Genomic DNA, 17,500 nt, shown 5'->3' on the forward strand with positions numbered 1-17,500 from the left:
TCCTCCGACATGATCACTCCCAGGTCTTTGACGTTGGTGTTTCGCTCTATTTTGTGGCCAGAATTTGTTTTGTACTCTGATGAAGATTTAATTTCCTCATGTTTACCATATCTGAGTAATTGAAATTTCTCATCGTTGAACTTCATATTGTTTTCTGCAGCCCACTGAAAGATTTGGTTGATGTCCGCCTGGAGCTTTGCAGTGTCTGCAATGGAAGACACTGTCATGCAGATTCGGGTGTCATCTGCAAAGGAAGACACGGAGCTGTGGCTGACATCCTTGTCTATGTCGGATATGAGGATGAGGAACAAGATGGGAGCGAGTACTGTGCCTTGTGGAACAGAGCTTTTCACCGTACCTGCCTCGGACTTTACTCTGTTGACGACTACTCTCTGTGTTCTGTTAGTGAGGAAATTATAGATCCATCGACCGACTTTTCCTGTTATTCCTTTAGCACGCATTTTGTGCGTTATTACGCCATGGTCACACTTGTCGAAGGCTTTTGCAAAGTCTGTATATATTACATCTGCATTCTTTTTATCTTCTAGTGCATTTAGGACCTTGTCGTAGTGATCCAATAGTTGAGACAGACAGGAGCGACCTGTTCTAAACCCATGTTGCCCTGGGTTGTGTAACTGATGGGTTTCTAGATGGGTGGTGATCTTGCTTCTTAGGACCCTTTCAAAGATTTTTATGATATGGGATGTTAGTGTTATTGGTCTGTAGTTCTTTGCTGTTGCTTTACTGCCCCCTTTGTGGAGAGGGGCTATGTCTGTTGTTTTTAGTAACTGTGGGACGACCTCCGTGTCCATGCTCCCTCTCCATAGGATGGAAAAGGCTCGTGATAGGGGCTTCTTGCAGTTCTTGATGAACACAGAGTTCCATGAGTCTGGCCCTGGGGCAGAGTGCATGGGCATATCATTTATCGCCTGTTCGAAGTCATTTGGCGTCAGGATAACATCGGATAGGCTTGTGTTAATCAAATTTTGTGGCTCTCTCATAAAAAAATAATTTTGATCTTCGACTCTCAGTCTGGTTAGCGGCTTGCTAAAAACTGAGTGTGTAAAGAGAATATTCATATTCTGATCAATAATTTATTAAAATTTGTTTCATCTTTTGTGCTGTAACACTTATTTTGTTATACACAAGTAGTTTACCTGGAGTTTACCTGGAGAGAGTTTCGGGGGTCAACGCCCCCGCGGCCCGGTCTGTGACCAGGCCTCCTGGTGGATCAGCGCCTGATCAACCAGGCTGTTGCTGCTGGCTGCACGCAAACCAACATACGAGCCACAGCCCGGCTGATCAGGAACTGACTTTAGGTGCTTGTCCAGTGCCAGCTTGAAGACTGCCAGGGGTCTGTTGGTAATCCCCCTTATGTGTGCTGGGAGGCAGTTGAACAGTCTCGGGCCCCTGACACTTATTGTATGGTCTCTTAACGTGCTAGTGACACCCCTGCTTTTCATTGGGGGGATGGTGCATCGTCTGCCAAGTCTTTTGCTAGTATATACGAATTATATTCTTATTTAGGTGGTGTGTGTTGGGTTACGTTGATTATACATCCACAAACGAGTAATTTTAAGAAAATAAATAACAATACTACGACCAGCCGGGGATCGAACCCCCGATATTTTAGCACGCCTCCCGAGACGCCTTAGTCCACTTGGCCATCAATACTTCTGACATCAGGTACCCAGTGCTACCGGACATATCACTCCTGATGCAAGCACATATGGGCTGTGATAAGCTACATGATTAATTTCATTATCTTCCCATTCGGAATACCAGTATTCACGAGCAGTACATGTATTAATGCAGCCATAAACAACTGGTATTCCAAGCGTGAAGAGAATGGAATTGGTCCTGTAGCTTCCATAGCCACGCATGTACTGGCATCAGGGGTGACATGTCCAGTGGTACTAGCCACCTGATGTTTGAAGTACTGATGGCCAAGTGGACTAAGGTGTCTTGGAATTTTGGCTGGCTTCTCGGGAGGCGCACAAAAATATTGGATGTTCGATTCCCATATATATATATATATATATATATATATATATATATATATATATATATATATATATATATATATATATATATATATATATATATATATATATATATATATACATATATGTATAATATGGCGTTGTGTCTAAAGTACTATGATGCCGTGTTTGCAGGTTCGAGTCCTGCTGTGGACAGAGAGATAATGTTTGTACAATGTGGTGGTGATTCTGGTGGCTAAGTTCTCGCTTCACACGGCAAGGGTCCAGATTCGATTCCCGGCGAGGGTAGAAACATTGGGCAAGTTTCCTTACACTGGTTGTCTATGTTCACCATCAGTAAAATAGGTACCTGAGTGTTAGTGGACTGGTGTGGGTCGCATCCTGGGATAAAACTGACCTAATTTGTCCAAAATGCTCAGCATAACAAGGGGCTTTCTATATTGTAGTATGATGTCATTGATGTCAGCTATGGTCTGTATACCTTGTACATGTACAAATAAAGATATATTATTATTATTATTATTATTATTATTATTATTATTATTATTACAATAAAAAAATCAGTGTCGGCAGCTTTTTTCTAAAACGCATCACGTAATGAGGATGAAAAGTGTTTCTGCGTCTTAATAATATATTTTAAAGTTGCCTCCCATTAGTTGATTATCATTAGCAGTTGTAAGTAGATGACCTAATTGTTTGTTTGTCATTGATTAGGAAGGAAATAGTTGATTAGTTGAGGGTACTACGTGAGTATCTTCAAGTACTACATTGCCAAAGCCTAAACAAATAAGTATTAAGAATAAATACATATTTATATTTGAAGAACTATGAATACAGATATTAGTTTTCCAATTAAAAGCGTATTTCCCCTCCTTATCAACATGATTATCAATATTTATATCTGATATAACTTTTAACCATAGATAACACCCTTTAACAAGGAATATGAAACATCATTGGAAGTTTCTTCGATCATCTAATAACTAAAGTAACTAAACATTTTCTGTAATTAAAATCTATTTTATTACAAGTGTGATGCTATTTTGTCTGTGCCACGCTGATAATAGATTCAGATTACCTCATTTCATGTAACCAACTCGGGAAAGAATTTGTCATGAGTTAAATCAATTGGTATTATTTTTGTATATGTATATAAATAAAGGAAAATGAGTATTTTACGTTTAGATAAGTGGATTGACTATTTATTAGTGTTTGTTAGAGGTTTATTTTGAGTTTTATTTAAGGGAGAGAGGGGAGAAGAGAGGGAAAGAAGGGTATCACTGCCACTGGGTCCTGGCAACACTGGCGGTCGAGGTGTTTTCTGTTTGTCGTCAACAGATCGAAAGACTCGCCAGTGAATGACTAGTTTATGACAAAACTTGGGCATAATGTCAGGCTTCGACGACAACCCCTTCGCTGATCCCTTCGCTGTGAGTATCTGAGGTTCCCTAAAGGTCGAGAAGCACCATTAAAGTGTGAGGTAGGGTGGGAGAAGTGAGAGGAGGGCAGCAGCTGTAGTGTTGTCATATGACTCTGACCCACCACCTTCTCCTTTTGTCCTGCTGACCCCGGCATTTTTAAACACTTGTCATTTTTTATACCTATTCACAGGTTTTTGTTCCCAGTGGCTCCTCCAGTCACTGCAGCTCTGGCTCAAGATTAATGTCACATTCGTCTTGAGAGATTATTTTTCACGTTATTTCCAGTTAAGTTCCCAATGAGAAATAATTTGGTTTCACTTTATTTGATCTCCGTATTGTAAGTCTGCATAATATTTTATAAATGTGTATTGACATTATGGCCCCAGGGCCACGGTACACCTTTGTAAATCCTCGTTATCTTAAGTAATTTACACTGTGATAATTGTACCTGTGTATCTGTGTCTAAATAAACTTATTTAGTTTTTAAGTAAACTTGTCTCAGCCCAGTGGTAAGGGGCTCTTGATCCAAGAAATTGAACCTGTCCTCTTCGTTGGGTTGAACCTGAATGTCTCCCATTCCCCAGGTTCTGCATGATCCCTACAGGTTTAGTGCTTCTTTTATGTCTATAATAGTCTAATGGCAGTTATTCTTACCAGTATATGAGTAGAAAAAAACTCGAAACTCGACAAATATATATACCAAAATTGCAGTGTTGGTAGGCACTTCCAGTTAACCCTTTCACCGTCTCTCATGTTGATCTACGTTACTGACGCCAGGGTCCCTCGTGTAGTTATACGTTTTGAGCTCGGCTCCCTCAGATAAACAGTCAGTGGTAAATTTTGGCCTGGATATGAGAGAATGGGTCCATGTGGTGAGTGTGCACAGTGAAAAAAGAAATCTTGCTCTGTGATGTGCTTGATGGGAAAAAGCAAAACTCGGATCTTGTTTGGCTTAAAATTGCAACTTTGAGGTGTTTTCCAGGATGGTTTTATTTGTTGTTTCTTAGTATAACTTGATAGAATGGAAGATGCACTACCGAATAGATGATTTTGGTTGATTTCAGGTTGAACTAACTTGAAACTAGACTCAAAGTAGTGGAAATTTTCTAACATTTGGAGGTAGTGGTCCAGTTTCCTCTTGATGACATCCACATTTGTTCCAGCAGTATTTCTGATACATACCAGTAGCAGGTTATTAATGCTGATGAAGGGTGTTTGCCCCAAGGAAATGGGACTACCCTCCCCTTCCTTGGAACAAACCTGATTGCCTCCTGTTACCCAGGGGCTGTATAACCCTTACAGGTTTAGTGTTTCTCTGTAAATATAAACATAGTGTAATAATGATATATAACATATCTAGACAAACAGTTACCTTTCAGGAACCTTCGATCCAGCAGGCCACACGAGGCTCTGCCCAAAATGGCTTGGAAGAATATGATCCTTTTAGCACCCAGCCTACCGTCAACAACACTACTACAACTGTAAGTGGCATGTAGAATTAAGCTCTGTGCAGAAATGTACCCAGTGCTCTTACACAAATAACCCCCACATGGGGACAGGAGCTTACCATGGTGTTTCCAGTCACAGCATTGTGTCTTATTGTCCCTAGTGCTCTTGTTTTGATATTCCCATATTTTTTAACGGAAACTTAGGGCCTTGATTGTTTCTTAACCCTTTGACTGTTTTGGTCTTATATATACGTCTTACGAGCCACCATTTTTGACGTATATATGCTCATAAATTCTAGCGGCTTCAAATCAACCAGGAGAAAGCTGGTAGCCCCACATGTGAGAGAATGGGTCTGTGTGGTCAGTGTGCACCATATAAAAAAAATCCTGTAGCACGCAGTGAATAATGAGAAAAAAAAAACTCCGACTGTTTTTTTTTAATTAAAATGCCGACTTTGCGGTCTATTTTTGTATAGTATTTATAGTTGAATTCTCGTTTTCTTGGTCTTATTTGATAGAATGGAAAACATATTATAGATATAGAGGTGATTTTGATTGGTTTTACTATGAAAAGAACCTTGATATGGAGCTCAAATTAGGGGAAATGTTTGATTTTTGCCAATATTCAAAAGTAAATAAATGATGTCATTTTCCAGTAAATGTCCAAGTAGCCATTCTAATATGCAGTCATGAATGGGTTGACATTATTTATACAATTATTACAATATTGCAGTAGTCTGCATAACAGTAAATCTTCGATTTTTTGTTTGAATAAAAATTCAAAATAGAAAGCAAGAGTAATATCAGAGGGGCCTGGAGACGTGACTGATGAACAAAGAAAATGTTATTTTGGTGGCAGGAATGTCTGTATTGTTCATTCTGGATCCTATTTTGAAACTCGTATTTTTTAATTTTCGTGAAATTGGCCAAATTGCAAATTTCTGACCTCGTTATTGGGTAGTTGAAATCGGTAAATGGGCAGTTTCTTGTACTCAATCGATATAAAAAATGGAGTTATAAAGAAATAGCTATGAGTTTGGTTGACTGGAACAATGGAATTAGCTAAAAATAGGGCTCAAAGTGAGCGAAATCGCCGATTCATAAATATCGCCGAGGTCGCTTACTTCACAAGAGCATAATTCCATCAGTTTTCCGTCAAATTTCATTCTTTTGGTGTCATTACAATCGAGAAAAGCTTCTCTATCATTTCATAAGAAATATTTTTTTTTTTTTTTTTTTTTTTTTTTTTTGAAATTTTGCGACACCAGGAGACACCTCAGGATTTGGGGTTGCAACAGTCAAGGGGTTAATTCTCATTCAGTACAATATTGTGTTATTGTTTTAGAAAAGAAAGCTACAAAGTATGGTGTAAGAACTTGTTAATGTTGATAGTCCGTGTGGGGTGATTCACATGCATGCTATAAAGGGGTCAGGCACTCTAGAACCAATGAATGTTTACAAAATCATTTAATAAATTTCCTGGCATTCACACTTAGATGCCGTAGAGAATTACGGAATTATTACAACCATATCATTTTTGTACCAAGGATATACAGTATTTTATAACCTCACTAAGTACCAAGGATTTAAATAAAATATGATAATGAATGATAAGGTTATCTCTGGCATATGCTTCAGTACCCACTGCATTGTAAGAAGGCAGCTGTTTTCTTTTAGTAACTTTATACCAGTACACATAAATTAAAGAAATGATATACTGTAAGGCTCCAAATATATGATGTGGATGGGACCCAGACAATTTCATAAACTTGGAATTGTGTACATAAATTCAAACATAATGTATTAAATTCATTACAGTATTTACAAAAATCTTGCTGTTATACAAGTGTGACCATGGCGTAATAGCGCACAAAATGCGTGCTAAAGGAATAACAGGAAAAGTCGGTCGATGGATCTATAATTTCCTCACTAACAGAACACAGAGAGTAGTCGTCAACAGAGTAAAGTCCGAGGCAGCTACGGTGAAAAGCTCTGTTCCACAAGGCACAGTACTAGCTCCCATCTTGTTCCTCATCCTCATATCCGACATAGACAAGGATGTCAGCCACAGCACCGTGTCTTCCTTTGCAGATGACACCCGAATCTGCATGACAGTGTCTTCCATTGCAGACACTGCAAGGCTCCAGGCGGACATCAACCAAATCTTTCAGTGGGCTGCAGAAAACAATATGAAGTTCAACGATGAGAAATTTCAATTACTCAGATATGGTAAACATGAGGAAATTAAATCTTCATCAGAGTACAAAACAAATTCTGGCCACAAAATAGAGCGAAACACCAACGTCAAAGACCTGGGAGTGATTATGTTGGAGGATCTCACCTTCAAGGATCATAACATTGTATCAATCGCATCTGCTAGAAAAATGACAGGATGGATAATGAGAACCTTCAAAACTAGGGAGGCCAAGCCCATGATGACACTCTTCAGGTCTCTTGTCCTATCTAGGCTGGAATATTGCTGCACTCTAACAGCACCTTTCAAGGCAGGTGAAATTGCCGACCTAGAAAATGTACAGAGAACTTTCACGGCGCGCATAACGGAGATAAAACACCTCAATTACTGGGAGCGCTTGAGGTTTCTAAACCTGTATTCCCTGGAACGCAGGAGGGAGAGATACATGATTATATACACCTGGAAAATCCTAGAGGGACTAGTACCGAACTTGCACACGAAAATCACTCGCTACAAAAGCAAAAGACTTGACAGACGATGCACCATCCCCCCAATGAAAAGCAGGGGTGTCACTAGCACGTTAAGAGACCATACAATAAGTGTCAGGGGCCCGAGACTGTTCAACTGCCTCCCAGCACACATAAGGGGGATTACCAACAGACCCCTGGCAGTCTTCAAGCTGGCACTGGACAAGCACCTAAAGTCAGTTCCTGATCAGCCGGGCTGTGGCTCGTACGTTGGTTTGCGTGCAGCCAGCAGCAACAGCCTGGTTGATCAGGCGCTGATCCACCAGGAGGCCTGGTCATAGACCGGGCTGCGGGGGCGTTGACCCCCGAAACTCTCTCCAGGTAAACTCCAGGTAGATTGATGTTGCTTAATCACCTTAACTATCCTTATATCTTTGTTGAGGGTGAAAAGATGTTAGCTGACACAAATACTGTATATCACCATTTAAACATACCTTCAACCCTTCTATCTAAATTGCCTGTATAATGCTTTATATTTAAGCCTGGATAAAGATTGTCTTTGTTTTTCATCCTTCTCTGCTACAATTAGAATAGAATTTATAGTTTATTTTTACAATGTGCTATTAAAAAGTTTCCACATTCAAATTTTTGCTTACTTCCTGCTTGAAGTATGGGGGAGGCATAGATCACACTGTGCAGTACACTCTTTTGTGAAGTAGCATGGCAAGTTTTAGTGTGCTTGGTCATTCTGTTGAGGCTAGACAGGCATTTTTGTCATGTACGTGCATTGTTGCAATTTTTGTGTAACAATGGAATCAGCTTACAAGACGCACTACAGTCTTACAAGACACACTACAGTCTTATAAGACACACTACAGTCTTACAAGACTCACTACAGTCTTACAAGACACACTACAGTCTTACAAGACACACTGCAGCCTTACAAGACGCACTACAGTCTTAATAGACACACTACAGTCTTACAAGACACACTACAGTCTTACAAGACACACTACAGTCTTACAAGACACACTACAGTCTTACAAGACACACTACAGTCTTACAAGACACACTACAGTCTTACAAGACACACTACAGTCTTACAAGACACACTACAGTCTTACAAGACACACTACAGTCTTACAAGACAAAATACAGTCTTACAAGACAAAATACAGTCTTACAAGACTCACTACAGTCTTACAAGACACACTGCAGTCTTACAAGACACACTACAGTCTTACAAGACACACTACAGTCTTACAAGACACACTGTAGTCTTGCAAGACACACTACAGTCTTGCAAGACACACTACAGACTTAAGAAGTGCCTAAAGAGGAAGTATTGGAGAACTCGTACATACATACGTATTTCAGTATTTTATATTTTAACCCTTTGACTGTCGCAACCCTAAATCCCGATGTTTTCTCCTGGTGTCGCAGAATATTTGAAAAAAAAAAAATTATTTTTTCTTATGAAATGATAGAGAATCTTTTCCTGGTGATAATGACACTATAAGTACAAAATTTTATGGAAAACCTACGGAATTATGCTCTTGTGAAGTTAGCGACCTCGGCGACATTGACTCATTGGTGATTTTGCCCACTTTGAGCCCTATTTTCGGCCAATTACATTATTCCAGTCTATCAAACTCATAGCTATTTCTTTAGAACTCCATTTGTTTTGTTGATTGAGTACAAGAAACCGCCCATTTACCGATTTCAACTACCCAGTAAAGTGGTCGGAAATTGGCACCAATTCATGCAAATTAAAAAAATTCAGTTTCAAAACAGGGTCCAGAATGAATAATGCAGACATTCGTGCCACTAAAATAACATTTTCTCTGTTCATCAGTCACATCTCCAGGCCCCAGTTATAATACTCTCTTGCTTTCTATTTTGAATTTTTATTCACATAAAAAATAGAAGATTTACTGTTATGCAGACTACTACAATATTGTAATAATTGTATAAATAATGTCAACCCATTCATGACTGCATGTTAAAATGGCTAGTTGGACATTTATTGGACAATAACATCATTTGTTTACTCTTGAACATCGGCAAAAATCGAACATTTCTGCCACTTTGAGCTCCATTTCAAGATCCTTTTCATAGTAAAACCAATCAAAATTACTTCTACTTCTATAATATGTTTTCCATTCTATCAAATGAGTCCAAGAAAACAAGAATACAACCATAAATACTATACGAAAATACACCTTAAAATCGGTGTTTTAATCCAAAAACACAATTGGAGTTTTTTCTTTCTCATTATGCACTGCATGCTGCAGGATATTTTTTATATTGCTCACACTGACCATACAGACCCATTCTCTCACATGTGGGCCTACCAGCTTTCTCCTGCTTGATTTGAAGCTGCTAGAATTTTTGAGTATATTTACGTCACACACATTGGCTTGTAAGACATGTATATACGACCAAAACAGTCAAAGGGTTAAACATTAAGTTATTACGAGCCCTCTAATTTTCTGAGTGAACTGTTTATATGCATATTTATGATGGCTATTGTGTGCATGAGTGCATAAATGTCCTAAGTATGGGGTTTTTGTAATTATAAGGTTTGCATATTAGATACTGCTGTAAGCAATATCTTGTATATATCATCCTCTGGATGTGGCTGACAAGTTTATTAATACCCAAATGCCCTTTACTACCAGGTGAACAGCAACTCCCCAGGATTCCTCTCAAAGGAGGCTTCTTGATGCTTTGTGAGGGGCAACTGATCCAAGGAATTGATTTGCCCTCTCCTTGGATCAAACCCACTTTTCTCATTCCCCAGGTGCTGCACGATCGCTATGGGTTTAGTGCTTCCCTGTTATATAATAATAATAATAATTTGTATATGATTCACACCTTTTTGGTACTCTAATCCTCTGATCCTTGCCATAGGATAGGAAGTGAGTTAATGCATATAGTAACTGTATTGCAGAATTTCATCCATAGTTACATCTGATACATTGATCTAAAAAATTACAGTATGTGTAGTACAGTACTACTTATTTTTCTTTACAGTAATGTTTTTTGATCAGTCATCTTACTCAGAGGAGTAATTAATAGATAACTTGTTACTTATTCTTTATGTAGTCTTGACAGTACCGTAGCTAAGATTAATTGCAAGTGCAGGAAACAAAGATATTATTGCTATAACAGAGACCTGGCTCAATCTGAAAGATAGAGAGATGCCCTCTGAATGTCACATACAAGGCTATAAATTATTCCACACTGACAGGGTTAACAGGAAAGGTGGTGGAGTAGCGATGTATGTCAGAGACAATTTAAATTGTTGTGTTAGACAAGATATTAAATTAGAAGCGTCAGCCACTGAATCTGTTTGGTTACAGCTTCTCGAGGGCCCAGAAAAACTAATTTTGGGTGTGATTTACAGGGCCCCAAATCTTGATAGGGAGTGCAGTAAACTTCTATGGGACGAAATTCGTAAGGCATCTACATACGAAAATGTTGTGCTAATGGGAGATTTCAACTATAGACAGATTGACTGGAGCAATTTGACAGGAAATTTAGAGTCAGGTGACTTTCTTGATACGATCCAGGATTGTTTTTTAAAAGTTTGTGACAGAGCCAACTAGGGGAAACAACCTCCTTGACTTGGTTCTTGCCAGTAGGGAAACACTAATTAATAATCTTGAGGTTAATGATGAGCTTGGGGAAAGTGATCACAAATCACTCAGTTTTAATATATCATGGAATTCCCCTAATAATGGCAATCAAGTCTCTGTCCCTGACTTCCGCTTGGCTGATTTCATAGGACTGAAAAATTACTTAGGTGGGTTGAACTGGAATGACCTGACTAAGGGTCAGGTAGGTGGTGATGGTTGCCGATATGATGCTTTCCAGGACATAGTTCTAGCTGCTCAGTCAAATTATGTTCCAAATAGGGAAATCCGATCAAACAAAAATGATCCTAAATGGATGAACAATAGATTAAAATATCTGATTGGTCAAAAGAGAGGCATATATAGGCAAATCAAAAGAGGAGAGGGGCAATTAAGAAATCGATATATTCAGTTAAAGAGAGAAATAAAAAAGGGAATTAGAAAAGCAAAAAGAGATTATGAAGTTAAAGTTGCAAGAGAATCGAAGACTAACCCAAAAGGATTCTTTCAGGTATACAGAAGTAAGATCAGGGACAAGATAGGCCCACTCAAAAGTTCCTCGGGTCAGCTCACTGACAGTGATAAGGAAATGTGTAGAATTTTTAACACATACTTCCTCTCAGTTTTTACACAGGAGGATACCAGCGATATTCCAGTAATGATAAATTATGTAGAACAGGACGATAATAAACTGTGCACGATTAGGGTCACAAGTGACATGGTCACTTGTGACCATAAATTAAAAATTAAAACCTAACAAATCCCCAGGCCCTGATGAACTGTATGCAAGGGTTCTAAAGGAATGTAAAGAGGAGCTTAGCACACCTTTGGCTAATCTTTTCAACATATCACTACAAACTGGCATAGTGCCAGATAAGTGGAAAATGGCAAATGTGATACCTATTTTCAAAACAGGTGACAGGTCCTTAGCTTCGAACTATAGACCAATAAGCCTAACCTCCATAGTGGGAAAATTTATGGAATCAATAATTGCCGAGGCAGTTCGTAGCCACCTTGAAAAGCATAAATTAATCAACGAATCTCAGCATGGTTTTACAAAGGGGCGTTCCTGCCTTACGAATTTATTAACTTTTTTCACTAAGGTATTTGAGGAGGTAGATCATGGTAATGAATATGATATTGTGTATATGGACTTCAGTAAGGCTTTTGACAGGGTCCCACATCAGAGACTATTGAGGAAAATTAAAGCACATGGAATAGGAGGAGAAATTTTATCCTGGATAGAGGCATGGTTGACAAATAGGCAGCAGAGAGTTTGCATAAATGGGGAGAAATCAGAGTGGGGAAGCGTCACGAGCGGTGTTCCACAGGGGTCAGTGTTGGGCCCCCTGCTGTTCACAATCTACATAAACGACATAGATGAGGGCATAAAGAGCGACATCGGCAAGTTTGCCGATGACACCAAAATAGGCCGTCGAATTCATTCTGACGAGGACATTCGAGCACTCCAGGAAGATTTGAATAGACTGATGCAGTGGTCGGAGAAGTGGCAGATGCAGTTTAATATAGACAAATGCAAAGTTCTAAATGTTGGACAGGACAATAACCATGCCACATATAAACTAAATAATGTAGATCTTAATATTACGGATTGCGATAAAGATTTAGGAGTTCTAGTTAGCAGTAATCTGAAACCAAGACAACAGTGCATAAGTGTTCGCAATAAAGCTAATAGAATCCTTGGCTTCATATCAAGAAGCATAAATAATAGGAGTCCTCAGGTTGTTCTTCAACTCTATACATCCTTGGTTAGGCCTCATTTAGATTATGCTGCACAGTTTTGGTCACCGTATTACAGAATGGATATAAATTCTCTGGAAAATGTACAAAGGAGGATGACAAAGTTGATCCCATGTATCAGAAACCTTCCCTATGAGGATAGACTAAGGGCCCTGAATCTGCACTCTCTGGAAAGACGTAGAATTAGGGGAGATATGATTGAGGTGTATAAATGGAAGACAGGAATAAATAAAGGGGATGTAAATAGTGTGCTGAAAATATCTAGCCTAGACAGGACTCGCAGCAATGGTTTTAAGTTGGAAAAATTCAGATTCAGGAAGTATATAGGAAAGTACTGGTTTGGTAATAGAGTTGTGGATGAGTGGAACAAACTCCCGAGTACAGTTATAGAGGCCAGAACGTTGTGTAGCTTTAAAAATAGGTTGGATAAATACATGAGTGGATGTGGGTGGGTGTGAGTTGGACCTGATAGCTTGTGCTACCAGGTCGGTTGCCGTGTTCCTCCCTTAAGTCAATGTGACCTGACCTGACTAGGTTGGGTGCATTGGCTTAAGCCGGTAGGAGACTTGGACCTGCCTCGCATGGGCCAGTAGGCCTTCTGCAGTGTTCCTTCGTTCTTATGTTCTTATGTATAATGACTGAAGTAATGAAGTAATTACTGCTGTGAGTTTGTGTTATTACCATCTTCTAAGTATGACTGTCATGTGATCTCTCTGCACTCTACAGCTACATGTTTTTATAAACTTAAGTGGTTAGGTCTTCAACTGATTTTCAATGGATTTTGGAAATCTTTAGTTGTTACAGGAACAGATATTGGCATTGTGTGAATAATGCATTTGTATTTTCCAGGTTGGTAATGCTGGAAACCCTCCCACATATGTTCAACCTGTTGTGGGGGGCGGTGTGGTGAGCGGACAGCCTGCAGTAGTCACCCCGACACCTAACAACCCTCCCACATATACACCCTCAGCCCAGCAGCAGGTCACAACTGCAGAGTTTCAGGTGGGTATTTTGGCTATTTGTTGCACATGGCTGGAAAACACAAGTCATGCGATTTAATGTGTTGTTGGTGTGAGCATGGTAACATATAAAGGGATTCAGGGAACCCAGTTAGCTGGACTCAAGTCCTAGAGGTAGGGAGCATAGTGCCTGAACTCTGAAGGGAGGGTGAGGATGTTGCAGTTTGGAGTGGCATCTGAACTGCAATGTTGGCTTGCCTGTTCCAAGACGGTGGTGGAATGAGTGATGGTGAAAGTGTTTTTCTTCTTTTTTGGATGACCTTATCTCTGTGAAAGAAGGCTGGCAAGCTAAAACACAAATGTAAACCTGTCTTGATAAGGGATATTTTAATTCGTAAGAAATGAGCTCTGTATTAAGGATTTCAGTTACTGTATTACACTAGTTGATGATTGTCATCCATGTAAGCACTACATGGAGAAAGTAAAACTAGGTACCCTACTGGTAGGTTGGTAGACAGCAACCATCCATGTAGGTACTATATAGTCTTGTGAAATTGAAGGCTATTAAATATCTTACACTGACACAATTGCTGTTTTGTTTTTATTTCCATAAAAAAATGCAGTATGCCTTTCTTTACTATGTATTTCTAAATTAGGTAGTAGGTTGGTAGACAGCAGCTGCCCAGGGAGATACTACTGTCCTGCCAAGTGAGTGTAAAACAGAAGCCTGTAATTGTTGTACAAGATGGTAGGATTGCTGGTGTCTTTTTTTTGTCTCGTAAACATTCAAGATTTCAGATATATCTTGCTACTTCTACTTACACTTAGGTGTGTGTGTGTGTGTGTGTGTGTGTGTGTGTGTGTGTGTGTGTGTGTGTGTGTGTGTATATATATATACATATATATATATACATATATATATATACATATACATATATATATATATATACATATATATATATATATACATATATATATATACATATATATATATATACATATATATATATATACATATATATATATATACATATATATATATATACATATATATATATACATATATATATATAGTGTAAAACGAAAGCCTGTAATTGTTTTACATGATGGTAGGATTGCTGGTGTCCTTTTTTCTGTCTCATGAACATGCAAGATTTCAGGTACGTCTTGCTACTTCTACTTACACTTAGGTCACACTACACATACATGTACAAGCACATATATACACACCCCTCTGGGTTTTCTTCTATTTTCTTTCTAGTTCTTATTCTTGTTTATTTCCTCTTATCTCCATGGGGAAGTGGAACAGAATTCTTCCTCCGTAAGCCATGCGTGTTGTAAGAGGCAACTAAAATGCCGGGAGCAAGGGGCTAGTAACCTCTTCTCCTGTATATATTACTAAATGTAAAAGGAGAAACTTTCGTTTTTCCTTTTGGGCCACCCCGCCTCGGTGGGATACGGCCGGTGTGTTGAAAGAAAGAAATATATATATATATATATATATATATATATATATATATATATATATATATATATATATATATATATACAGTGGACCCCCGGTTAACGATTTTAATCCGTGCAAGAGGGCTCATCGTTATGCGAAATAATCGTTATGCGAATGAATTTTCCCCATAAGAAATAATGGAAATAAAATTAATCCGTGCAAGACGCCCAAAAGTATGAAAAAAATTTTTTTTTACCACATGAAATGTTAATTTTAATACACACAAACTGAAAAAGGCATGCACAATTAAATGACACTTACTTTTATTGAAGATCTGGTGATGATTGATGGGATGGGAGGAGGGGAGAGAGTGTGTTAGTGTTTAGAAGGGGAATCCCCTTCCATTAGGACTTGAGGTAGTAAGTCCTTTTCTGGGGTTACTTCCCTTCTTCTTTTAATGCCACTAGGGCCAGCTTCAGAGTCACTGGACTTCTTTCGCACAAGATATCTGTCCATAGTGGCCTGTACCTCTCGTTCCTTTATGACTTGCCTAAAGTGTTTCACAACATTGTCAGTGTAATAATCACCAGCACGGCTTGCAATAGCTGTGTGAGGGTGATTTTCATCCATGAAGGTTTGCACTTCAAGCCACTTAGCACAGATTTCCTTTATCTTTGTAGTAGGCAACTTCTTCAATTTCTCTCTCCCCTCCTCTGAACCAGTTTCCTCAGGTCTGGCCTCTTGCTCTTGAAGTTGATCTATCAGCTCATCAGTGGTTAGTTCTTCATTGTCCTCCTCCACCAACTCTTCCACATCCTCCCCACTAACCTCCAACCCCAAGGACTTTCCCAATGCCACAATGGATTCCTCAACTGGCACAGGATTCTCAGGGTTAGCCTCAAACCCTTCAAAATCCCTTTTGTCTACACATTCTGGCCACAGTTTCTTCCAAGCAGAGTTCAAGGTCCTCTTTGTCACTTCCTCCCAAGCCTTACCTATAAGGTTTACACAATTGAGGATATTAAAGTGATCTCTCCAAAACTCTCTTAGAGTCAGTTGAGTTTCTGAGGTCATTACAAAGCACCTTTCAAACAGAGCTTTTGTGTACAGTTTCTTGAAGTTGGAAATAACCTGCTGGTCCATGGGCTGCAGGAGAGGAGTGGTATTAGGAGGCAAAAACTTCACCTTAATGAAGCTCATGTCCCCATAAAGTCGCTCTGCCACGTCTGTAGGATGACCAGGGGCATTGTCTAACACCAGGAGGCACTTAAGTTCTAATTTCTTTTCAGTTAGGTAATTTTTCACATTGGGGGCAAATGCATGGTGTAACCAGTTATAGAAAAATTCCCTAGTGACCCATGCCTTACTGTTTGCCCTCCACAGCACACACAAATTATCCTTGAGGACATTCTTTTGCCTGAACGCTCTGGGAGTTTCAGAGTGATACACTAATAAAGGCTTCACTTTGCAATCACCAGTAGCATTGGCACACATCAACAAAGTAAGCCTGTCTTTCATAGGCTTATGTCCTGGGAGTACCTTTTCCTCCTGAGTAATGTAGGTCCTGCTTGGCATTTTCTTCCAGAACAGGCCTGTTTCATCACAATTAAACACTTGTTCAGGTTTCAGTCCTTCAGTTTCTATGTACTCCTTGAATTCCTGCACATATTTTTCAGCCGCTTTGTGGTCCGAACTGGCAGCCTCACCATGCCTTATCACACTATGGATGCCACTACGCTTCTTAAATCTCTCAAACCAACCTTTGCTGGCCTTAAATTCACTCACATCATCACTAGTTGCAGGCATTTTTTTAATTAAATCCTCATGCAACTTCCTAGCCTTTTCACATATGATCGCTTGAGAGATGCTATCTCCTGCTATCTGTTTTTCATTTATCCACACCAATAAGAGTCTCTCAACATCTTCCATCACTTGCGATCTTTGTTTCGAAAACACAGTTGAACCTTTGGCAAGAACAGCTTCCTTGATTGTCTTTCTGGTGCCCACAATAGTAGCGATGGTTGATTGGGGTTTCTTGTACAGCTTGACTAGGTCGGCTATACGCACTCCACTTTCATACTTATCAATTATCTCTTTCTTCATCTCTATAGTAATTCTTACCCTTTGAGGTGTAGGGTTGGCACTAGAAGCTTTCTTGGGGC

At 39.2% G+C, this 17,500-nt stretch overlaps 1 protein-coding gene across 3 annotated transcripts in view; it reads left to right on the forward strand.

The window, feature by feature from the left end:
* Positions 1–3,274: 3,274 nt before the first annotated feature.
* The window catches only part of Scamp (secretory carrier membrane protein), a 50,166-nt gene continuing 35,940 nt past the window's right edge, over positions 3,275–17,500 (forward strand). For all 3 annotated transcript variants that reach the window (XM_070101189.1, XM_070101190.1, XM_070101191.1), the window contains exons 1-3: positions 3,275–3,433; positions 4,804–4,905; positions 13,782–13,934. In XM_070101189.1, the coding sequence (XP_069957290.1) occupies positions 3,392–3,433; positions 4,804–4,905; positions 13,782–13,934 (297 nt within the window). In that variant the 5' untranslated portion in view covers positions 3,275–3,391. The remainder of the gene's footprint in view (positions 3,434–4,803; positions 4,906–13,781; positions 13,935–17,500) is intronic.

Source organism: Cherax quadricarinatus, chromosome 76 (genome assembly GCF_038502225.1).
Source record: "Cherax quadricarinatus isolate ZL_2023a chromosome 76, ASM3850222v1, whole genome shotgun sequence".
NCBI classification, from domain to species: domain Eukaryota; kingdom Metazoa; phylum Arthropoda; class Malacostraca; order Decapoda; family Parastacidae; genus Cherax; species Cherax quadricarinatus.